A 25,963-nucleotide genomic window follows, 5' to 3' on the forward strand; every position below is an offset into this window, starting at 1 on the left:
TAGCACAGACAGCAGAGATGGGAGTGGGGAAGGGGACAAGTCAATGCCCTGGGAAGGCCCGATTCCCCACTGCAAAACAGTGCATCCATGCCCTGTCCCCAGCAACCAAGATGGAGGGGACAGCTCAGTGCACCGGGGGGGAAGACTCCCCGATACGTCCAACTGCAAAATTGTCCTGTTCTGTTCATTCTCACTGAAGCATCTGGCACTGGCCACTATCAGAAGACTGGATACTGGGCTAGATGAGCCATTGGTCTGACCCAGTATGGCCATTCTCATGTTATAATTCAGCATTTTTATTTAAATGTTTTAAGAGATTATAATAAGTTTAAGCCTTAAAATATTTTGTATTAGTCAGATTTCACTTTAAACAGGTACATTTTTAAAAAGAAAAAAAAACTTAGAATTTAAATAACAATAAAAACCCAATTTTAAATAATCCAATTTAAATTTTAAAAAATCAATTTTGTTCTAATTTTTTTTTTTAAACCATTAGTTTTTATCCACCCTGAATTACTGGGAAAGTCTTGCTCAGTCCTTGAATCCTTGGGATGGACCTTCAGTACAGATGCAATCATTGGATAATTTAGCTTCTTCGCTCTCAAAAGTCTCTACTGAGTATGTGCAAAAGCTTACAACTTGTCCAAGTTTGGGCTAATTTGCATGGGAATGGCAAACAGCACAATGCTGACACCAGGCCTACCCCCTCCCTCTGCAAAATGTCAGTTCACTACATCAAACATGGCATCGCTAAGGTTTCTCAATAGAATAGTTGTACAATTCTTTTTTCAACATTGGCAAAACATTTCTTCCCAGTCTTGTTCTTGGAAGCAGCTGAACTATTTTAACTGAACCTTTCCAAAAAAATTCAGCCTGAGGCAGATGATCACTTTGGAAAATTTCAGACCAAATTGTTAAAGTTTGGCTAAGCTATAAGCAACTGAAAATAGGGTCTTATATTAAGTGTTGGGCAGTGTTAACTGTAGGTGGTGCTAGTAGTGCTGTCTATAATACAAGATAAGATGGGCAGCATGTCCGTTCATGCTACTGTGAGACCTCTACAACTCTCGTTTCCTGACTTGAATGTTCAAAGTAATCTTGACGTCATTTTAATATAAGTGTTGTGTTTTACTACAACTTACATGCAGATATTTGTGCCTGCTCCTTAGATCCTGGAGGGGGATTGTTTGTATGTTTGTTTTGTAAATGGCAATTCTTGCTTAATATAAAGAAATTTAAGAGTGATATTTTTTCCTAAGACTTCATGTATAAGTTTCTGCTCTTGGTTTTTCAACTAGTGATTCTTGTTTTTCAACTAATGTTTCTTCCTCTCCAGTCCCTCTTGCAGCTTCAGGATCAAACAGCATCTGTGTTGTGTTCTCCTTCTGATGTACCAGATGGGGGATTTCATAACAGAATCCCTATGGTGATGCGGGGGAACTGCACCTTTTATGAGAAAGTCAGGCTTGCTCAGATCAATGGAGCCCGGGGGTTGCTGATAGTCAGTAGAGAGAAACTGGTAAGTCTATTCCTAGTTATTGTCTGCAGTACTGATGTATCTCTGATGTTAGTGTTGGTTATAAAACTTTATTTTTCATCTAGACTTCATTCTTGATAAACTGCATTGTCTCAGTGCTTCCCACAGTTGCTATTTTTAGCTTATTTGCGTTTGGGTTTTCTGACCTGGAGGGTTTCTTCCTAGAATTAATGTCTCTCTGTGGGCATGTGATGACTCAGCCTACAGTATTTTGGTCTTATTAGGACCTGTACGAGAGGCTGTGAAGCTGCATATAAAGTTACTCATGTTCTTAGCCAACAGAAAAATATATGTTCATTCCTGATATACTGCCTGAATAATTGCTGTTTTGTGAGTAATTTTGTTAAATTTTTCTATTTGTGGCATTTAATATTTATTAATTAAGCCAGAGGTTTTACTCACGTAGTGATGGTTCCCAATGGGACTTGTACCTGCGTGTATATAATGCCCCTGGGTGAAGTCTTGTCTATCATTAAACACTTGGCTAAAACAATGAAACCGGCTCCTTGGACCTCAACAAAATATTAGTTCTGTGTTGTGACTTAGCATTCAAAAAGACTAATTCTATGAAATATACAGCACTATGGCTTCTGTTTAGTGATATCTGAGTGTCAGCACTGGAAATACACGTCTCTCGTAGAATTATATGCCAGATGTGGAGCAGATGTTGCATGAAGATTGGTTCTTCTTTGAGTGCTTGCTCATGTCGATTCCAATTAGGTGTGTGCGCACCGCGTGCACAGTCACTAGAAGGTTTTTCCCCTAGCAGTACCCGTCGGGTCAACTGTGGAGCTGCCTGAAATCACTCATTCATGGCGCCACATATAGGGCCCTGCTGACCCGCCACCTCTCCAGTTCCTTCTTACTGCTAGTGACGGTCATAGAATCACAGGGTTGGAAGAGACCTCAGGAGGTCATGTAGTCCAATCCCCTCCTCAGTGCAGGACCAATCTCCAACTCAATCATCCCAGCCAAGGCTTTGTCAAGCTGGGCCTTAAAAACCTCTAAGGATGGAGATTCCACCACCTCCCTAGGTAACCCATTCCAGTGCTTCACCACCCTCCTAGTGAAGTAGTTTCCTAATATCCAATCTAGACCTCCCCCACTGCAATTTGAGACCACTGCTTCTTGTTTTGTCACCTGCCACCGAGAACAGCTTAGCTCCATCCTCTTTGGAACCCCCCCTTCAGGTAGTTGAAGGCTGCTATCAAATCCCCCCTCGCTCTTCTCTCTTCTGCAGACGAAATAACCTCAGTTCCCTCAGCCTCTCCTTGTAAGTCATGTGCCCGAGCCCCCTGATCCTTTTCTTTGCCGTCCACTGGACTCTCTCCAATTTGTCCACCTCCCTTTTGTAGTGGGTGGACCAAAACTGGACGCAATACTCCAGATGAGGCCTCACAAATGTCAAATAGAGGGGAATAATCACTTCCCTCGATCTGCTGGCAGTGCTCCTACTAATACAGCCCAATGTGCCGTTGGCCTTCTTGGCAACAAGGGCAGACTGCTGATTCTCATCCAGCTTCTTGTCCACTGTAATCCCCAGGTCCTTTTCTACAGAACTGCTGCTTAGCCAGTCTGTTCCCACTGTAGCTGTACATGGGATTCTTCCTTCCTAAGTGCAGAACTCTGCACTTGTCCTTGTTGAACCTCATCAGATTTCTTTTGGCCCAATCTTCCACTTTGTCTGGGTCACTCTGGACCCTATCCCTACCCTCCAGCATATCTACCTCTCCCCCTAGCTTAGTGTCATCTGCAAACTTGCTGAGGTTGCAGTTCATCCCATCATCCAGATCATTGATAAAGATGTTGAACAAAACCAACCCCTGGGGCACTCTGCTTAATATTGGCTGCCAAGTAGACATGGAGCCATTGATCACTACCCATTGAGCCCGACAATCTAGCCAGCTTTTTATCCACCTTATAGTCCATTCATCCAATCCATATTTTTTTAACTTGCTGGCAAGAATACTGTGGGAGACCATATCAAAAGCTTTGCTAAAGTCAAGATATACCGTGTCCACTGCTTTCTCCATATCCACAGAGCCAGTTATCTCATCATAGAAGGCAATCAGGTTGGTCAGGCATGACTTGCCCTTGGTGAATCCATGTTGACTGTTCCTGATCACCTTCCTCTCTTCCAAGTGCTTCAAAATGGATTCTTTGAGGACCTGCTCCATGATTTTGCCGGGGACAGAAGTGAGGCTGTAGTTCCTCGGGTTCTTTTTCTTCCCTTTTTTTAAAGTTGGCTACTATATTTGCCTTTTTCGAATCATCCGGGACCTACCCTGATCACCATGAATTTTCAAAGATAATGGCCAATGGCTCTGCAATCATAACAACCAACTCCCTCAGCACCCTTGGATGCATTAGATCTGGACCCATGGACTTGTGCATGTCCAGCTTTTCTAAATAGTCTTTAACCTGTTCTTTCACAACTGAGGTCATTGGAGCGTTTCTTCTCTCGTCCAAACATACAATCCTCTAGCTTGCTTTTCATACATATATTTCTGTAAATAGTTAAAAAGAGTATTTCAGTATTAGTTTAGATTATTTGATCCCTTGCTACTGGGGGTTTTCCCCCATTTCCCTTCCCTCTCCCTGGGCATGCCTCTGTACCAGGGGTTTAAACCAAGTGGGGTCTGCCAGAAGCCGATGCCAAAGGGAGACCCACACATGACTTGTCTGAAGTGCCTGGGAGAGTCCCATCAAACGGACAGGTGCAAAATTTGTAGGAGTTTCCACCCCCGAACCAAGAAGGAAAGGGACCACACGCTAAAGCTGCTGCTTATGGAAGCAGCTCTGTGGCCACAGTCAGAATCGAGCCCCCCATGGATACAGCACCGGGCTCCTCGGCATTGCTGTGCAGTGTACCGGCTTCAATCTGGGACGCGACACCAAGGAAGGACTCTGGGGTCAGAGACCCACGGCACTGGCACACCCCAGCACCGAAGGCTGCTTCACGCATGGAATCGTGTCACTGCTCTCAGTCACCTGTGCCCCAAAAGAAGCACAGGAAGACAGACAGACGGGGTGTTCCCCCCCCCTTGAGCATGAGAGCGTGAGCCACCTAAAGGAGTGAGACCTGTGCCGGGCCACTCCTCCCCGCATGCATACCAGCAGGCATCGTCAACTCCGGGCCCACACCAGGACCCATCGAGTCCAGCACCACTTGAGGAGGGCCAAGTGGAGGACTTGGACCTTCCCTCCACACTGGAGACCTTGGAGGCAGACGGGGATCTCATAGCCCTGACGGTTCCGCACTCTCCTGACCAATGTGAGAGGCACCGGTCCCAAAGCACCTCAGAGGCCACTGGTGCAGACCTGGGGAAACCAGTGATGATGCGGCACTGATCCCCATCTCTCCGGCACCAATCCCTGGCACCGACAGGCATGGCGCCACCTTGGTCACCACGTTTGGACTTCTCGGCCTCCTGTGTGTTCCAAAGAAGCCGGCACAGGAGTCGTCGAAACTCTCAGACTGCGAATATGCACAGATTTTCCCTCCGGTGCTGTGGCCAGCGCAGTGGCCTTTTTGGACCCCATGGGCGTACCATCAGTTGCAGGGGTTCGTCTCCAGGTACTTCTTCTCGGTTGCATCTGAGGGAAGGGCTGCATCCAGGACTAGGGACCCCTCACAGGCATTGGCATCAGGCAGCGTTGCCACAGAGGGCACAGTGGCTGGCACTGAGGTGGGGGCGGTGACAGACAACAGGCTGCTTTGAGGAGCCAGGTGGGCAGGCACGGGCACAGGCCTCCCTGGCACGGGCCGCCTCATCATCTTCACCCGACAAGGTGATGGTGGGAACCTCTCAGGGCCCTCCCCCACCTGACGACAGAGCCCACCTGCAACTCTTGAGGCGGGTAGCTCGGAATCTGAGCATCCAGATGGAGGAGTGGCACTTCTCCTGAATAGTCTTAATCAGGGAAACACCAGAACTTTTTGGCAAACTCCTACCTCTTAAACTTCTACAGCAAAGGGGGTCAAAAGAAAATATTTCATGCTCTCCAAGGGTTACAAATACCTATTTACTCATCCCCCACTGGACTCAGTGGTAGGGGCGGTGGTTAATGCGAGGGAGAGGCAAGGGCAGCAGGGACTGACTCCTCGAGCTAAGGACACAAAGACGCTGGATCTCTTTGGGAGGAAGATATACTCCACCAGAGGACTCCAGCTTTGCATCACAAATCAGCAGGTGATCCTTAACTGCCACAATTTTTAAATTGTGGGACACGATGACCAAATTTTCAGCCCTTTTCCTGGTGGACTCCAAGTCCGAATTCTCTGCCCTGGTGGATGAGGGCAAGGCTATGGCCAGGACATCACTGCAGGCCATGCTGGACTCAGCAGACTCGGCCACTTGCGCCATGTCCTCAGGCATCACAATGCGACAGCGTTCCTGACTGCATGCCTCGGGCCTCCCCACAGAGGTCCAACAAACTATACAAGATCTCCCATTTGAAGGTGCCGTGCTGTTCTCAGAGAAAACCGACTCGAAGCTTCATAGTTTGAAAGACTCCCGAGCCACTCTGAGATCGCTGCAGCAGCCACCCAGCATAGACAATTTAGGCCTCAGGCTATGCCCCAGCCGTATCAGGGCCAGCCTCGTCAGGACCACAATTGCAGGCAGGTGAGAAATCACAACTGGCGTCACCAGCCCCAATCCCCAAACAACCAGGGGTCTGGGTAGTCCAGGCAACCACTGGGCCCCAGGCAGGCCTTTTGAAGATGCGCCCAGGGGCGACATACCAACCCGAGCACTACATCCTTCTTTACCCTTTTCAGCACATCTATCCCATTTCTACCAGGCGTAGTCCCAAATCACCTTGCACGGTTGGGTCCTTCGCATAGTAGAAATGGGATAATCTCTCCAATTCTCCTTGCACCTTCCCTCTTCAGGAACCCTTCTCATGAGCAACTCCTTGAACAGGAGATATGAACCCTCCTACTGGCAGGACTTTCAAAGGAGGTTCCGCTGGAGCTCATGGGCAAGGGGTTCTACTCCCAGTATTTCCTAATACCAAAAGCAAAGGGGGGCCTCAGACCCATCTTGGACCTGCACAACCTCAACAGGTTCATGAAGAAACTAAAGTTTCGTATGGCCTCTTTGGCCACCATTATCCCGTCCCTGGATCCAGGAGATTGGTATGCTGCCCTCGACTTGAAGGACACATACTTCCACATTTCCATAATCCCACCTCACAGGCGCTTCCTAAGGGGGCGTGCACTACCAATTCGCAGTACTCCCGTTTGGCCTGTCATCGGCACCTCCGGTGTTCACCAAATGTATGTCAGTCGTGGCCACCTTCCTGCGGAAAAGGCAAGTTCAGGTATTTCCATACCTCGACAACTGGTTAGTGAAGGGCCGGTCCAGGACACAAGTGGATCAACAGGTCAGCCTGATAAGATCCACTTTTGACACACTGGGCCTCCTCTTAAACACTCAAAAGTCAATGCTCACCCCTACTGAGAGAATAGAGTTCATAGGGACGGTGCTCGACTTGAGGCAGGCCAGAGCATTCCTACCTCAGACCCGCTTTCAGGTTATACACGACATCATACAAGACCTCAGACAGTTTTTCCTACAACCACGGCAAGGAATTGCTTGAAACTCCTTGGGCACATGGCGTCCTGCTTGTATGTGGTCAACATGTGGGACTCAGACCTCTCCAGGCCTGGCTAGCCTCCGAGTATCAATGGAGCAAACACAGCCTAGACGGTAGTCACACTTCCACCGTGGGTTCTCGAGTCTCTTCAGTGGTGGCTCGACCCCCAAATGGTATGTGCATGGGTCGCCGTCTCCAAACCACGCCCCTCGTTGTGTCTGGTCACCAGCGTGTTGGCAATGAGGTGGGGAGTGCACCTCGGAGAGCACAGAACTCAGGGCTTCTGGTCTGCAGAGGAGCTGTTTCTTCACATCAATGTCAGGGAGCTGAGAGCAGTTCATCTGCTGTGTCAGACTTTCCGGCCTCATCTGGAGGGCAGATGCATATCAGTCCTGATGGACAATACAACAGCAATGTTTTAGATCAATAGACGGGGGAGCATGCATCTCTCCCCTATCTCAGGAAGCGCTCAAGCTCTGGGAGTTCTGCATAGGACGCTTCCAAGAGTATTGAATGTGCTATCTGCCTGGGTCTCAGAACAAGATAGCGGACCATCTCAGCAGGTCTTTTCACAATCACAAGTGGTCCATTTGCCCAGACATAATAAGCAATATCTTACAATGATGGGGAGTTCCCCATATCGATCTGTTCGCCACAAGGGGCAACAGGAAGTGCCTGCAATTCTGCTCCTTCCTGAGCCATAGTTTAGGCTCGTTGGCAGACTCGTTTCTTCTTCCATGGAATCACAGAATGATAGATTTTAAGGTCAGAAGGGACCATTATGATAAACTAGTCTGACCTCCTGCACAACGCAGGCCACAGAATCTCACCCACCAACTCCTGTAACAAACCCCTAACTTATGTCTGAGCTATTGAAGTCCTTAACTCGTGGTTTAAAGACTTCAAGGTGCAGAGAATCCTCCAGCAAGTGACCCGTGCCCCACGCTGTAGAGGAAGGCAAAAAACCTCCAGGGCCTCTTCCAATCTGCCCTGGAGGAAAATTCCTTCCCGACCCCAAATATGGCAATCAGCTAAACCCTGAGCATGTGGGCAAGACTCACCAGCTAGACACCTGGGAAAGAATTCTGTGTAGTAACTCAGATCCCACCCCATCGGGCATATCTACTGTTAATAGTCAAAGATCAATTAATTGCCAAAATTAGGCTATCCCATCATATCATCTCCTCCATAAACTTATCAAGCTTAGTCTTGAAGCCAGATATGCCTTTTGCCCCCAATGCTTCCCTTGGAAGACTGTTCCAGAACTTCACTCCTCTGATGGTTAGAAACCTTTGTCTAATTTCAAGTCTAAACTTCCTGATGGCTAGTTCATATGCATTTGTTCTTGTGTCCACATTGGTACTGAAGAACCACCTCTTCTACACGTTCGCTCCTATCCCACTCGTTCACAAGGTCCTCCTCAAAATCTGCAGGGACGGAGCCTCGGTGATCCTGGTAGCACCAACCTGGCCATGTCAGCATTGGTACACAATGCTGCTGGAGCTATCAGTGCATACTCCAATCACTCTGCCTTTAGTACCAGACCTCATCACTCAACATGACAGCCATCTCCAGCATCCCGATATCGAGTCTCTCCACCTCATGGCTTGGAAGCTGCGTGGTTTAATCCACTAGAGTGCTCATGCTCAGACCCCATGAGGGAGGTTCTTCTGGGCAGCAGAAAACCATTGACCAGGACTACCTACTTAGCCAAGTGGAAGAGACTCTCGATTTGGTGTTTACAGAGCCTATCCCTCCGACACAATCTCCCATTCCCTTTATCTTGGACTATCTGCTAAAGTTGAAACAGCAGGACTTGTCACACTCATCAGTAAAGGTTCACCTGGCTGCCATCTCGGCTTTCCACCCAGGAGAGGCGGGCCGCTCCATCTTTGCTAGCCCGATGGTGTGATGTTTTCTTAAAGGACTAGACGGGCTATATCCTCAAATCCAGTGGCCAACTCCAGCTTGGAACCTTAGCCTGGTGCTCTCGAGGCTGATGGGGCCTCCGTTTGAGCCCTTAGTGACATGCTCACTGTTCTATCTGTCTTATAAAGTGGCTTTCTTAGTCACGATAACTTCAATCAGGAGGGTGTCTGAGCTGAAGGCCCTCACATCTGACCCTCCCTATATCATCTTTTACAAAGACAAGGTGCAGCTTCGACCTCACCCAGCGTTCCTCCCGAAGATGGTCTCAAATTTCCATACCAGCCAAGTTTCAGAGTAACAGCCGTGTTAGTCTGTATTCGCAAAAAGAAAAGGAGTATTTGTGGCACCTTAGAGACTAACCAATTTATTTGAGCATGAGGTTTCGTGAGCTACAGCTCACTTCATCGGATGCATACGGCGGAGGGTGAGAAAACCTGGATTTATGCTTGAAATGGCCCAACTTGATGATCACTTTAGATAAGCTATTACCAGCAGGAGAGTGGGGTGGGAGGAGGTATTGTTTCATGGTCTCTGTGTATATAATGTCTTCTGCAGTTTCCACAGTATGCATCCGATGAAGTGAGCTGTAGCTCACGAAAGCTCATGCTCAAATAAATTGGTTAGTCTCTAAGGTGCCACAAATACTCTTTTTCTTCATACCAGCCAAGACATATTTCTTCCAGTTCAGGCTCCACTACCTAGATGTTTGGCGGGCATTGGCTTTTTATATTGAAAGAACAAAGCTGTTCCGCAAGTTGAACCAGCTGTTTGTCATGGTGGCGGATAGGGTGAAGGGTCTCCCTGTGTCCTTCCAAAGGATATCATCATGGATCATGTCCTGTATCCAGGCATGCTATGACCTGGCAAAGGTCCCTATCCCCGCACTGATGGTGCATTTCACCAGAGCTCAGGTTTCCTTGGCGGCCTTCCTGGCCCAGGTTCTGATCCAGGAGATCTGTAGAGCGGCAACATGGTCCTCGGTTCACACCTTCACTTCCCATTATGCTATCACCCATTATGCCAGGAATGATGCAGCATTCGGCAGAGCAGTGCTTCAATCAGCTGTTCCATGAACTGGATATGTGTCAACAGTGTGCCCTTGTTGCCAAGAAGGCCAATGGCATATTGAGCTGTATTAGTAGGAGCATTGCCAGCAGATCAAGGAAAGTGATTATTCCTCTCTGTTCGGCACTGGTGAGGCCACATCTGGAGTACTACGTCCAGTTTTGGTCCCCCCACTACAGAAGGAATGTGGACAAATTGGAGAGAGTCCAGGGGAGGGCAACAAAAATGATTAGGGGGCTGGGACACATGACTTATGAGGAGAGGCTGAGGGAACTGGGCTTGTTTAGTCTGCAGAAGAGAAGAGTGAGGGGGGATTTGATAGCAGCCTTCAGTTACCTGAAGGGGGGTTCCAAAGGGGATGGAGCTCGGCTGTTCTCAGTGTTGGCAGATGACAAAACCAAGAAGCAATGGTCTCAAGTTGCAGTGGGGGAGGTCTATGTTGGATATTAGGAAACACTATTTCACTAGGAGGGTGGTGAAGCCCTGGAATGGGTTACCTAGGGTGGTGGTGGAATCTCTATCCTGAGAGGTTTTTTAGGCCCAGCTTGACAAAGCCCTGGCTGGGATGATTTAGTTGGTGTTGATCCTGCTTTTGAGCAGGGGATGGGACTAGATGACCTCCTGAGGTCTCTTCCAACCCTAATATTCTATGATTCTATGAATGCCGACCACACCTCCTGGGTAAGGCTTGGGAATCACCTAATTGGAATTGACATGAGCAAACACTTAAAGAAAAAATGGTTACCTACCTTTCATAACTAACTGTTGTTCTTCGAGATGTGTTGCTCATGTCCATTCTAAAGCCACCTGCCTTCCCCTCTGTCAGAGTAATCCAGCAAGAAGGAACTGGAGAGGTGGTGAGTCAGCAGGGTCCTATATGCAGCGCCATGAAGTCGCGACTCCGGGGGCTCCACAGCTGACCCGACGGGTACTGCTAGGGGAAAAGCCTTCTGGTGACTGTGCACGCGGCACGCACACACCTAATTGGAATGGACCTGAGCAACACATCGCAAAGAATAACAGTTAGGTAACTTTTTTTTGTTGCCTTTTTCTGTTATGCCCTTTAGTGGCTGATATCTGTCAGGTTGCAGACCTATTTAAGTGTGACATTCTTTTAGGGATGCCTTGACATCTTTTTTTCAGTTTTATGAGTTAAACTATAAAAACAAATTCTTTTAATATTGGATATGACTAGAGAATGGCATTGCAATGTGGACATGAATCCAGAATAGTTGTCCCTTGTGTCTTGAGAAAGTTAAATTGAATCTGACATCACCATGCAAAATTTCTTGGAGCTTAATACTATCCTTTTGGGGAAATGCTGATAAGCATCTTTATCGTTTAAAGTAATATGTTAACCTGAGTGCTGGGTCTTAAAACCTCACTATAAAATGCCGTTTTGGAAATCTATTTTGCATTTCCAGTCAAATTAACATTTATTGTTTTCAGAGGCCTTTGTAAGACAGGGCTGTTGTAAACTTGCCTAAGTGAATTTAATAATGAAGGATTAATCAGCTCTACAGTTGATTTGGGGAGCAGGGGGGTTGTAGGTGCTATTGTAAGATAAATAATGTTGTTCTTAGATGGGCAGATAATGATTTACAAGTCTCTGTAATGGATCTTTTCTGTTCTGGTAAATGTATAGTGATACTGAGATCAGGGTGTAGCCATCTGTTGCATACATAAAACAGCACATGATCCTAAATTGTATTATTTTTATCTACTATGAGGAAAAGGTTTATTAATCTGCTTCTCCTGCCTATGCAGAATGGCTGTTGGTTTGAGATGTTGATGTCTCATACACAGACTGAAGGACACTAGAACAGATTCAAAGAATCATAGAAGATTAGGGTTGGAAGATTAGGGTTGGAGATCATCTAGTCCAACCCCCTGCTCAAAGCAGGACGAAGTAAATCATCCAAGTAAATCATCCCAGCCAGGGCTTTGTCAAGCCGGGCCTTAAAAACCTCTAAGGATGGAGATTCCACCACCTCCCTAGGTAACCCATTCCAGGGCTTCACCACCCTCCTAGTGAAATAGTGTTTCCTAATATCCAACCTAGACCTCCCCCACTGCAGCTTGAGACCATTGCTCCTTGTTCTGTCATCTGCCACCACTGAAAACAGCCGAGCTCCATCCTCTTTGGAACCCCCCTTCAGGTAGTTGAAGGCTGCTATCAAATCTTTCTTCTCTTCTCTTCTCTAAACTAAACAAGTCCAGTTCCCTCAGCCTCTCCTCATAAGTCATGTGCCCCAGCCCCCTGATCATTTTCGTTGCTCTCCGCTGGACTCTCTCCAATTTGTCCACATCCTTTCTGTAGTGGGGGCCCCAAAACTGGATGCAATACTCCAGATGTGGCCTCATTCACATTATTATGGACAGTAAATCGGCCTCTTGTAACTTTTACTGTTGTTTTGTGTTAGGCATGTGGTTTATTTTCTGTTATAATCCCAAATGTTAATATGTCTTGTTCCTTTCAAAAACTTTTCAAATGATTAGAAATAGACCTTTATCTCTACTAAAGAAATACAGCCAGCTCTACAAAGACTTCTGTTCTGACTTTCAGGCTCCCCCAAAAGGTAACTGGAGTCAGTATGAAGAGATTGATATTCCTGTGGCTTTGCTCAGCTACACTGACATGTTAGATATTGGAAAGGTAAGCACTTTATAAAACAATTTCACTTATACTATCTGAAGCATGTCATGCCACAGCAGTGTGTTTGCAGTGCATTTTAGAAGCTTTTTAAGATGGGCACTTTTGTCAATGAGTGAATGGTTACTGTAAACCAGTAAGCTTATTTTTCCTGTCTTAAGTATCCACAAAAATGAAATTCTCTACAGAGAGGCTTATGCTGTATCTTCAGTGTGAAACCCAGCGGGCACTAAATGAGATGGTATAATTTAGAATGCTTTGGGCTTGACACCAATATCATGAATAAGTAAAACCATCACCTTGTTCTCAAATATTTTTACTAAGGTTTTGAGTCTATCTACACGGGAGATTTACTCCACACTAAATCGAGTTACTCTGGTGTGAAAATACCTGCATACACACAATATAATTCATTAGCCTGCCCCAACTCTGCATTTATTGCAAACTCTGAACTCTCTTTCAAGGTGTGCTAAGTTCGATATAAGTTGAGTTCGTGTGGTCAGTTCATGTGCGCACAGTGCTGCTGCACGCTACTTTGGCAGTCGTCCAACTGCTGTCTCACGCTGTTTTGCAGGCATCTGTTACTGACTTGTGTGTTTACTTGTGTGCCCTCTACTGCTCTGTAGTCATGTTGACTGTATGTCCCCTCCCCCTAACTAAAATTTGGCACGTGCCAGGATTGGTCCATTTGCTCCTTGGTTCCTATATATTGACACTGTAGCAATATCATTCCAGCAACATTTACAACGTGCCTCAAGCAGCCATGCTGAGACCCTAGATCTCCTCACCATCTGGGGAGAAGTATTGGTGGAACAGCTTCTTGGGGCAGTGACTGGAATAAAGATTTGTTTGTGGACATTGCTGGTCAGAGGTCTTCAAGTGGTCACAATTGGATTGCTGACCAGTGCCAGATAAAGAGCCAACAGCTCAAGAGGACTTATGCTAAAACCAGGGATGCTAGGAAACAGACTGGCCATGGAAATATAATCTGTCCATTTTTTGAGGAGCTGCGCAGGATTTTGAGTAGTTGCACAACTACTGAGCTCAAGGAAGCTGTGGACCCTGCATTTCCCTCTTCCCATGGATAAGCAGCACGAGGCATCAAAGGAGGAGAATGAGGAGGGCAGTGAAGAGCTCTCCCTGGAAAGCCAGAATCTCTTTAGAACTCAAAATGCTGAGGGTGAGCAAGTAGAAGCCATCCTGATTCTCAGTAGGAAACCCAGCCCGGAGGGAATCTTGGCATATATCTGCCTTTACAATTTATTATTGCACTATACTGCTGTGCTAACTTCTGTTTTTCAAGTAGTGTCCCTATGGGTGCTCCCCTCAGCTGCACGTGCGCCTCTTGAGCACTTGATTGGAGGCTTTCAGCTAGCAGTGTCCATTTGGCCTACGCGTGCATTCTAAGCCTCTTTGTGCCAGACACCGAAGCTTTATAGGGATGCGTGGGTGAACCACCTTCGGTTCCTTCTCAACTGCCTTGGCCAGAGTTGGAGCCTTAGTGTGTCCACCTTGAGCATGCCTCAGCCTTTCTGTTTTTCCTTAGCGTTACAATATTTAGTGTAAAGAAAAGGAGGACTTGTGGCACCTTAGAGACTAACCAATTTATTTGAGCGTAAGCTTTCGTGAGCTACAGCTCACTTCACTTCGGCATCTTCAGCACTGAACAAACAATAATGCCCCACCTTCAACTGCGGTGCGTTCATCGTTGGAACATGCCACCATGTTGGGACCGGATTCCTTCTTGGTACCTCGGGAATTCTGATACTCTAAGGACCAAGGTATCAAATGAACCAGAGACTCTGCTTTTTATGATACCGAGCACCTTTCAGTATCAAGACGACAGTCTCCAGGCCACTGTCCTCCATCACCGCAGGAGACTCATCCACTTTCAGCAGGTGCCCCCACGTGGGATGATGTGGAAGATGAAGAAGACTCTCAATGGGTCCCCTCTGTTTCAGTCAGGGATTCACCAACATACCCCTTCAGGAATCCCTTGCTAGCTAATCAGAAGGAATATTGTACTGATCACCAAGGGTGATAGAACCAACCCTATATGCCACCTTCCCTTCTATATGGACCACAATGACCATATTGGGACTGCTGGGTGGCCTATCGACAGCAGTTTGCCAGACCACCAGTACCATCTCATAGGGAAATCAAGGTTTTGCAACCTACCCCTCGCCAACCAACCCCCATACTGGAAACTTTTGAGGAACAGGAGGCTAGGGCAGATGAGGAGGCCATCCCTGAAACTGCCATCTCCTCTTCATCGCTGGATGAGGCAGTCATGCCTCCATCACCTTCTATGGCTGATGACTTCCCATCCCAACCCTTCCAAAAAAAGTAAACAACAGAGAACTGGAGGTTGTATTTTAGATTGGAGAGGGAAAATGACAGGGAGCTAGCCAGAGACAGTGTTACAGTGGCCAGAGACATGCAGAGGCAACTCCCTGGAGACAATACAGAAGGAGAATGCTCTGCTGTGGTGCATGCTACAAGCTGGTACACAGACAATACAGTGCCCATAACCAGGACCCAGCCATGTCTGCAGCCCCTGGACAATACAGGGTACTGGGAACACCAGCATATGTTCCCCCACTGTGCTCCCACAGCCATGCTCCCCCTGCCATTCCCCTCCCAAACTCAGGGAAGTGAGGACAATTGCACCTGCGAGCCCAGCTGTTTTGAGCTATCTAATGCCCCTGCTAACTTTGAGCCCAGGCATGCAACACCGGAAAATGAGAAGACTCAGCAGAGGCAAGTCATATACTCGTCTGTGAATTGGAGCCCCACTCTTAATCCCCCTATTGCTGTGTGCTGCTCTCCACTGCACTGTGTCACTTTAAAGCTGTGTTTCATTCTTGTTTTAATTAAAGCTTTATGTTATTTCTTGTTGTTAGATACTAAATTGTTTAATAATAAAAACTATTAAAATTGATTCATAAAGAATCTGCAGTGCATAATATAGAAAATCTGTAAATTTTGTATAAATCGTAGGTTTTTATGAAAGTGTAAAGGCGCACACATGATAAAATGAGGACTGCCACAATGTGCCACTTCTGCCACCCATAAAAGAGACTACAATGTATACAATCCATTCTTCTCCCTCCACCATCCCCGCCATAACAGCTGAATGTACAGTTTCACGTTTTCAGGCCTGAGACTAAAGATAAGAGGCATCCCGTCGCCCTGATGTTTCATTTTCTAATGGATGCCTTGCTGTCTGCTCAAACTGTTGAGCATGTCTTTGCGCTAGCACCACACCCCTTGTTAAGGCTTTCTCCCTTATGCTCATAAGTATTGTGCACAATACAGCATGCAGTTAGGCAAGTTGTTTTCTGCAGCTTTCAACCTAGCCCATAAACAGTGCCATCTTTCTTTCAAAAAGAAAAGGAGTACTTGTGGCACCTTAGAGACTAACCAATTTATTTGAGCATGAGCTTTCGTGAGCTACAGCTCACTTCATCGGATGCATACCGTGGAAACTGCAGCAGACATTATATACACACAGAGATCATGAAACAATACCTCCTCCCACCCCACTGTCCTGCTGGGCACAGTTGGCAACGGGCTTTGTTGCAAGGATAAGTTCCTGGGTTAGTGGTTCTGTTGTGTGGTATGTGGTTGTTGGTGAGTATTTGCTTCCGGGGGGGGGCTGTCTGTAGGCAAGGACTGGCCTGTCTCCCAAGATTTGTGAGAGTGTTGGGTCATCCTTCAGGATAGGTTGTAGATCCTTAATAATGTGTTGGAGGGGTTTTAGTTGGGGGCTGAAGGTGACGGCTAGTGGCGTTTTGTTATTTTCTTTGTTAGGCCTGTCCTGTAGTAGGTGACTTCTGGGAACTCTTCTGGCTCTATCAATCTGTTTCTTCACTTCCGCAGGTGGGTATTGTAGTTGTAAGAAAGCTTGACAGAGATCTTGTAGGTGTTTGTCTCTGTCTGAGGGGTTGGAGCAAATGCAGTTGTATCGCAGAGCTTGGCTGTAGACGATGGATCGTGTGGTGTGGTCCACTAACCCAGGAACTTATCCTTGCAACAAAGCCCGTTGCCAACTGTGCCCACATATCTATTCAGGGGACACCATCACAGGGCCTAATAACATCAGCCACACTATCAGAGGCTCGTTCACCTGCACATCCACGAATGTGATATATGCCATCATGTGCCAGCAATGTGCCCTCTGCCATTTACATTGGTCAAACTGGACAGTCTCTACGTAAAAGAATAAATGGACACAAATCAGATGTCAAGAATTATAACATTCATAAACCAGTCGGAGAACACGTCAATCTCTCTGGTCACGCAATCACAGACATGAAGGTCGCTATCTTACAACAAAAAAACTTCAAATCCAGACTCCAGCGAGAAACTGCTGAATTGGAATTCATTTGCAAATTGGATACTATTAATTTAGGCTTAAATAGAGACTGGGAGTGGCTAAGTCATTATGCAAGGTAGCCTATTTCCCCCTGTTTTTTCCTACCCCCCCCCCGACGTTCTGGTTAAACTTGGATTTAAACTTGGAGAGTGGTCAGTTTGGATGAGCTATTGCCAGCAGGAGAGTGAGTTTGTGTGTGTGGTTTTTGGAGGGGGGTGAGGGGGTGAGAGAACCTGGATTTGTGCAGGAAATGGCCCACCTTGATTATCATACACATTGTGAAGAGAGTTGTCACTTTGGATGGGCTATTACCAGCAGGAGAGTGAGTTTGTGTGTGGGGGGGGCGGAGGGTGAGAAAACCTGGATTTGTGCTGGAAATGGCCCAACTTGATGATCACTTTAGATAAGCTATTACCAGCAGGACAGTGGGGTGGGAGGAGGTATTGTTTCATGATCTCTGTGTGTATATAATGTCTGCTGCAGTTTCCACGGTATGCATCCGATGAAGTGAGCTGTAGCTCACGAAAGCTCATGCTCAAATAAATTGGTTAGTCTCTAAGGTGCCACAAGTACTCCTTTTCTTTTTGCGAATACAGACTAACACGGCTGTTACTCTGAAATCTTTCTTTCAGACGGCCAAGTGCACATTCCACTGTCTGCAGCTACTGAGGCAATAGTTAAACAGATCCTTCCTTCTGTCCAAGTGGCTCTGAATGGCTTCTTTATCCACAGAAGCAGAGGTTAAGCCATGTCTCCCAGGATAACCAGAGCAGTGTCCATACCATTAATGTCCATAGTGATCCTGGGGTATTAGTCTCCTTTATTCATTAAGGTAAATGGGGAGAGTTCCAAAAGAACCTGTATTTATGGACTTTTCCAGATGCCTCTGCATTTATGTTTGTGAACCTGCCATGGTGGTCACGCAGGCCTTGGAGCACCATGGAAAAATGCCCCTTTCTGTTTATAAGCACTGTGCACTGGTCGGGGAGCAAATGATAGGCACATGGGTCCCATCAATTGCCTCAGTACAATTTGTGAGCCATGTGCGTGCAAAGCCATCAGTAATCTCCTAAGCATTACCAGACTTTATAATCAGTGCAGCAGTACCTTAGGCATGGCATCACACACCTGCATGACAATGGCCTCAACAATTGATCTCCTTATGCCAAACTGGTTGGCTGTGGACTGGTAATGTTCAGGGGTGGCCAACTTCCAGACAGAAAGGGTGACCCGCTTCTCAACAGCTGTGGAGCACTGCATGTTGGTATGCTGCCGCTGCAGCTCCAGAGCAGTTCAGCACATATCTCAAAAAAGGTTGCTTTCACCATCCTGGAATTCTCTCACCACTGCTGGTCATCCTAGGTCTGGAGAATGATCCTTTTCCACCAATCGACTCTGGTTTCCTAAGCCCAGAAATGGTGCTGCACTGTGTGAAACTACTCCAGGAACAGCTCCTGTAGTAGCAGTTGCTCAGTATCTCCTTCATCCTCCTTTTTCCACCGCTGCTGCAGCCACATCATCTGTTTGGTAGTGTGGCAGGTTAAGTCCAGAACCAAGCCCACTCAGCTCTGAGAGCACAAATAAAGTCCAAATGGCCTCTGTGTATTCGCAGTTGCCAGCATAGCACCACAGTGCATTGTCTGGTCCGTGGTGGCTGGCAGCAATTTGAAACTGGCACTAGTCTGCCCAGAAAGAGAAGAAGCAAGGGATGGAGAGAGCAGAATTATAGGATTTTTTTAAATTTGACCCCAAGTCCCAGAATTCCACTGGCTTCTGCCTGGCTTCCACAATGCATCTGCAATGCACAATGAGAAAAATCCGAGAATACACACTGCTCAGCAGCGAAGCAGAGGATCATGGGTATCTTCCCAGAATGCCACAAGGTTAGTACACAACAAGACTCCACCACATGTATGCAATGATGCGAATTGAAAGAGGGCATAGCCATCCCATATGCACACTATTGGTATGGCTTACATACTGCACACCAACTAGTGCGTGTCAACTTGGTGTGAAATAAACCCAAAAAAACAAATAACATAACCTCTTTGGGCCATGTGTCTTATCGACTGCATAAAAAAACCCAAAAGTCCTTTTCTAGTTCTTATCAAAGGGGCTTCCAGTCCTCTCTACCTTGGGAACGTGCATAGAAGCGTTTCTCTGGGTACGAGATTGTCATCATCAAGTTAATGGCATCTATATTGAACTAAGGAGATTCTGCCAATAGTTTTTCTTTGAGGTCAGCAGGTTAACTTCTTTCAGAAATGTAGCCATCCTTAGCTACTCCACTCCTCTTTGGAGAATCTTGCTGTTGGGGAGGAGGAGGCTAAGTAAGAAGACATGAAGGATGGGAATTTTCAAAAGCTCTCAGTGTTCCTCTAACTTTGAGGCAACTGAGTCAATGTGGAGCAGTTTTGAAAATCCCATCATGGTTCTCTTGGAGGACGTGGGTCATGTTGCTAAACCGCCAACTACAAACACTGGAGCTGTCAACATCAGGCTAAAGGCTGAGTGAGGGGAACTGACAAAATACTTTCACATAGATAGCAATAGAAATTATCTTACTGGGTTCAAAGAAATAGTTGATTCTGATGAGGCTGAAACACTAAACAGTTTGTAATTATCATGTTTCCATTACAGAGTTTTGGCAGATCAGTGAAGGTGGCAATGTATGCGCCAAATGAGCCTGTTCTTGACTATAACATGGTGATTATCTTTGTAATGGCTGTGGGCACCGTTGCAATTGGAGGCTATTGGGCAGGAAGCAGGGATGTGAAAAAGTAAGTAGAGCAAATTGAGTGCCATGTTGTGCAGATGTTCTTGAGTTCTGTTATGGTTCAAAGAATGCTTAGCAAATATGATTCAGAGAAGCCCAAAGCAGCACTGCTCCAGCTGTTGGGGTGGCTGTGCCTGTGCATCTGAAATGGGAAAACACTGAAGTGATAAATATATGTCTGGGCAAGCCTAGAATCCTAGAATCTCAGGGTTGGAAGGGACCTCAGGTCGTCATCTAGTCCAACCCCCTGCTCAAAGCAGGACCAACACCAACTAAACAATGATCTTTGGAGTTACTTCAATATAATTTGAATTTACAGTACTTTGGTGCCTCAATTTACAAAGAAAAAACTTGGAGCATGTTTTTAAAACGTTAAAAAGAAGAATCCAGCAGAAATCGTAGTCTTCCTATCTGGGCCTCTGTAAGGGCTCCCTTAGGCTTTTATTGGTGTTTTTCAGTTCATAGAAAATATTTTAGATAACTTTTTTTCTTACTAGTATAATTTCATTTAGAGAGGGATTTATTTATCCACCCAATGATAATTTTAGTGCAAGAAATACAACAAATATTTTTAATCAAATGTTGACTAAAGTGTGAATGTTTTGCAGCATATGTTGATCATCTTTTCATATTTTAAAATATTAAATATTTCGTCTTTTAAACACTATGTTCATTGAGACCCGTTGCTGAAATTTTATATATTCCCTTTCCTAAGAAGGAAAAAGTGGTGCTCCATTGACTCCATGCAGGCCCAGGTGTCATCTCATTCTCATCCTCTTCCTCCCATTGCTCCCCCTTTTTGTGCTGTGCACCATGAAGGATGAGAGCCCTTGTCTGTTCACTGCAGGATCTGATTATCGACATGCTGCTCTCTTTCAGGCGATACATGAAGCACAAACGAGATGATGGGGCAGAAAAACATGATGATGAAACAGTTGATGTCACTCCCATCATGATCTGTGTATTTGTGGTGATGTGCTGCTCTATGCTGGTCCTTCTTTATTTCTTCTATGACCACTTAGGTGCTTTTTTATTATATTTCTATAAAATTGTCTTATTTTATACCTAGTTTGAAAAGTGATTGTAAAAATGGCTGCCATTTCATAAACAGGTTAGATTCTTTTGTTTGTTTAGAGTCTCATCTACTTATTCTAGTGACCGACATGCTTTTTACTACTTCTTGTAGCTCTGAGGACTTACACATCTCTTTGAGGGTAAACTGGATTCCCATGTAGCTTGTGCATCAACAGGACTGTTAGTGAAGTTCCCATTGCAGGGCCAAATTCAGTTTTCAGTTACCCTTCTGTAGCCCCATTGAAGTGAATGGGATTGCACAGATGTAACTGGTGTCAGAATGTGGGTAGCAAAATCTTTGGTGGTGATGCCCAAGCTAGAAAAGAAACTATTACTCTCGAATCCCAGGTTGTTGTGTTTTTTTTCTTTTTCTTACAAACACACCTTTTTTTAACTTCTAACCTGAGAAAATTTTATCTCATCTTATTGATGTGTAATAGACATGAAACCTTGATATGCCATTTCTAGTCACTTCTCAGAGTAGAAATGCAAGTCGGAGATCAGTCTCTGAATTAAAATGTTTCATGGCTACTGTAGTCTCTTTCTCAGCAGTGTTTGCTGTTCCATCCCTGTGGTCTTCAGCTTTAAATCCATGCCATCCAATGGTCAGAAAAGATTTGAGTTAAAGTGTTTCTGAGCTGAAAATCAGACTATATATTAGTTAATCTTCCAGGAACATACACTGATTTAGATGTGTTAAATAATTTTATCTCACCAGCAAAAACCAGAGGGGAATTTTTTTCTCCTCTAAAGGAACATCATGAAGTAGTTAAGCCCAAAATGTAGAACAAAGAGGTTTGCAACAGCAGGGTTTTTTAATATAATCTTTTATTTCATTCTTCTTTACTCCTGGGGGAATTCTGCACCACTGCCCGCACGCAGAATTCAATGTCCTCTGCAGATTTCTTTTCTTCCCCACAACTGACTTTCTGATGGGGAAGCAAGGAAAACTGCAAGAGCGGTCATGCACCCCTCCCCGCAGTGTGAATGCATTGTTTCGGGCTCCTGGAGTAGTTGGCAGAGAGGTAAATCACCCGGGGTGGGGGGCTGGGGCCACCCCAGCTGGTAGCTCCTATCCTGCACTGGACTCAGCTGCTAGTCCCAGCTGGGCTGGGGGCAGGGGAGGATGGAACTTCCTCTTCTCCTGGAGGAAGGGCTAGGGCTACGCCTAGGTCAGACCCACCTCCAGAAACCACCCCCAGCTGCAGGAAGCTCCACACGCACACCCGCTTCCTGCCCCCCATCGCTCCTCAGTTGCGGGGAGAGGGGTCACTGTATGCAGAGCTGCTCCCCCATCTGTCCAACGCCTGTGCATCCGGACTCCCCCACACCCAGACCCCCAACCGCACCTGAACCCTCACCCCACCAAGCCTCACCCCTGAATGTGGAACCCCCCTGCACCCAGACCCCCCTTGCCAAGTCCCAGTCCCTTGCCAAGCCCCAGCCCCTGCACTCAAACCCCAATCCTACTGAGCCTCATCCCCTGCATTTGGAGCCCCCCTGCACCCAAACTCCGGGCGAAGCCCCATCCCTGCACCCACACCACCCCCTGCTAAGCCCCCCCTCCTCTACCTGGACCACCTCAATGAGCCCCCTGCACCCAGCCCCCCCACCCCACTGAGCCCCAACCAGTTGCACCCAAGCCCCACTCCCCCAGCACATGGAATCCCACTGCTGAGCCCGCCACACCCAGACCCCCCCCACCCCGCTGAGCCCCATCCCCTCACACCAGACCCCACTGAGCCCTGACTATCTTCACCTGGACCCCCTACAGAGTCCCATTGCTTCTGCATCTGGAACCCTGCAATGAGCCCCTGTGCATCCAGATCGACACCCAGACCCCCTACTGAGACGCTCGCACCCAGACTGCCCCACACAGAACCCTCTCAACACACACCTGGATCCCCCACACTAAGTCCCTCCACACTTGGATCCTGCCGGGCTGAGCCAACCTGCCAGCACATGACACAGAGGGGCAGGACCCCAGGGTGTTTCTGGGGTAGGCCCAGACCTTGCACTGTGTCAGGGTCAGATGCAGCCTCACCGCCAAGTTCATGTCCTGGGTGGGAAGGAAGGGGGGCTGCAGGGTGATCTCCCACCTCTCTGCAGCCAGTGGCCTATGCTCCCCATTACCATGCTGGAGATCCACATTTATTTATTTAACAAATAAAATGTGCATAGTTTTAAAATATTGTGCATAGTTTTAAAATATTGTGCACAGAACTTTTAATTTTTTTGGTACAGAATTTTTAATTTTTTAGTGTAGAATTCCCTTGGGAGTACTTCTAGCACCTCAGTGAGAGGTGACTGGCTCTTCCCTAAGATCGTATCTGAAGGACTGGAACTTCCTTCTTTCATAATAATCATAGAAACTGAGATGGAGGAAGAACCACTAGGGTGCTTACACATTCTCCTTGTCAATGCAAGCTTTCCAAGGGTCATCATATGCCCAGGTCTTATCTACTAGTATTCTAGAGATTAAATTTAAGAAGCCATATTACCCATCCTCAATTAAGGATTTAAGAAGCTCTATTTATTTAGCTTATCAAAGAGAGGCTTAAGAGTTGATTTGATCACAGTCTATAAATACCTACCAGGGGACAAGATTTCTGATAGTAGAGTGCTCTTTAATGTAGCAGACAAAAGCAGAACAAGATCCAGTGTCTGGAAGCTGAAGCTAAATAGATTTAGGAAAGAAATAAGGCATGATTTTTAAACATGGTAATCGGGACAATTTAGATAGGGACATGGTGGATTCCCCATTGCTTGAAGTTTTTAATCAAGGTTCCAAAATATCTGCTTTAGCTTGACCACAAGTTCTAGGCTTGATGCAGGTATTGCTGGTGTTATGGAAGCATTCAGACTAGATGATTATAATGGTCCTTTTTGGCCTTAAAATCCATGAATCCCCACTTAGATGTGGAACTCAGTGCCCCATGCTCTTGGTCTTGTCTGGAGAAGTCTGTGTAATTGAAATGTATAAACTGATTTCTTAGTCATTTTAATGTTGTTAAAACATGGAAAGCAGCATGAGATTTTTATACACTTATCATGTAATTTAGTAGGTTACTGTTAAATTATGTGGTCACTTCAGAAAGGGACCTGGAAATGTAGCTTGAAAGTTTAATTCACTGAAATGAGCTCCAGCTAATAACCATTAAAGGCTTTGTAGAGCAACATGTTTTTATGCCCCATCTTTATGTAAGGAATGGAAGAAGAAAATCCTGTTATATCAACATATTAATAAAACTGATTAACAAAACCCACATAGTGACCAGATGAGTATGTGACCAGTAAAGTGGTAAATAACTGTCCATTTTTTGGTGTAATTTAAAGGCAAACTGCTAAATATTTGCAAGATACAGCTTGTTATCTGTTAATAACTGCATGCAACAAAGTCTATTGCATAAGAGCAAATGGGCAACTGACAGAGGATGAGCTAGATAGAATTCAACAATATTTAAGTAGTAAGAGACCTCAGGTGCAAACAGTAATACTTCAGAATCCCCTTGGGAGTTTAACCTTCTATCTATAAAACTGTAAACAACCTCTTCCCTGCCTTGTCACTGTCTGTTGTCTTGCATGAACAAGTAACTTTTCATTTACCTGAATAATCCCACTAGATAGCAATGATGACTTTTAATACACTTTTTTAAATATGGTTTTCTTTTCTCCAGTTTGGGGATATGGAGAGCCACATGGTTGAGATGTGAGGGACAGTGTCTGGTATCCTACCATCACTTATTAATTTTACTCTTTCAGTCTATGTTATTATAGGGATTTTCTGCCTGGCTGCCTCCATTGGTCTCTACAGTTGTCTGTCTCCCTTTGTAAGAAGGTTCCCATTGGGGAAGTGCAGGTATTTGACCATTTGCATACTTTTTAAAGTCAAAAATGTGTTTCATGAAGTCTTAGAGTATTGGATGCTTCCCTTGGGTGTTAGGTCGGAGTTAGACTTGGATTGTTGTTGCATAATTTAAAATGTTAAACTGAAAAAGGGTAATTGTGCCAAAAATCAGGAGCAGGTCTGAGTGGTTGTTTTCCAGTATGCCTCTATGGTGTTCAAAGCTTTACCTAAAGTGCCCTTGATATTCCCTTTGTCTGTTAATGTTTACATGGTATGTTTTCCACTTTCAGAATCCCTGACAACAACTTGCCATATTTTCACAAGCGTCCGCAGGTCCGGATGTTGCTTCTGGCTGTGTTTTGTATCTCTATTAGTGTGGTCTGGGGAGTCTTCAGAAATGAAGATCAGTAAGTCCAGGCTTTACTTTCCACAATGAGTCACTGTAATACTGAATACTTTGTGTTGTCCAAGAGAACAAGTTAACAGACCCCCTCAAAAGCCTGGGTTGTACTGCTCCTGAGTTCAGGAAGGGAGGAGGGGCTGCAGAATTTAGGCAGCTAGAAATTGTCAACCACATCTTCCAGGAACTGAGTACTTCATCTCTGCACTGTACTCTGAGCCCACTGACCCATGGTTCATAAAGCTGTACCTGCTACCAAGCCCAGGTTTTCATAGGCACAGCACATTGTGCTGCCACTGGGGTCCTGGGTGGTCTTGCACTTTGCAGGGCCTCAGCCTTCCAGAATGGGAATGGAAATTAGGCCATGAGTTCCACTGCTGGATGGAATCCTCCCCGTCCAGTCTCAGTGCTGGACAGGGATATAGGACTGGCCCATATTTGGGTATGTGGCTCCAGATGTTTGTTTGGAATGGTTCATCTGGGCTGTTGTTAAAACCATTACTCCTGCTGGTAATAGCTCATCTTAAGTGATCACTCTCCTTACAGTGTGTATGATAACACCCATTTTTTCATGTTCTGTGTGTATATAAATCTCCTCACTGTATTTTCCACTGAATGCATCCAATGAAGTGAGCTGTAGCTCACGAAAGCTTATGCTCAGATAAATTGGTTAGTCTCTAAGATGCCACTAGTACTTCTT

The 25,963-nt window shown here is 45.9% G+C and overlaps 1 protein-coding gene across 6 annotated transcripts in view; it reads left to right on the forward strand.

Annotated features, from left to right (window-relative positions):
• SPPL2B (signal peptide peptidase like 2B) overlaps positions 1-25,963 on the forward strand; it is a 103,149-nt gene that overhangs the window by 42,383 nt on the left and 34,803 nt on the right. For 4 of the 6 annotated variants that reach the window (XM_077841832.1, XM_077841830.1, XM_077841829.1 and 1 more), the window contains exons 3-8: positions 1,337-1,519; positions 12,702-12,791; positions 19,807-19,946; positions 20,822-20,964; positions 24,779-24,875; positions 25,154-25,270. In XM_077841832.1, the coding sequence (XP_077697958.1) occupies positions 1,337-1,519; positions 12,702-12,791; positions 19,807-19,946; positions 20,822-20,964; positions 24,779-24,875; positions 25,154-25,270 (770 nt within the window). Of the gene's footprint in view, positions 1-1,336; positions 1,520-11,088; positions 11,158-12,701; positions 12,792-19,806; positions 19,947-20,821; positions 20,965-24,778; positions 24,876-25,153; positions 25,271-25,963 lie in introns of those variants that run through there. The other 2 variants (XM_077841833.1, XM_077841831.1) reach the window with 2 other exon arrangements.

The sequence above is a fragment of the Eretmochelys imbricata genome, chromosome 25 (genome assembly GCF_965152235.1).
Source record: "Eretmochelys imbricata isolate rEreImb1 chromosome 25, rEreImb1.hap1, whole genome shotgun sequence".
Taxonomy (NCBI): domain Eukaryota; kingdom Metazoa; phylum Chordata; order Testudines; family Cheloniidae; genus Eretmochelys; species Eretmochelys imbricata.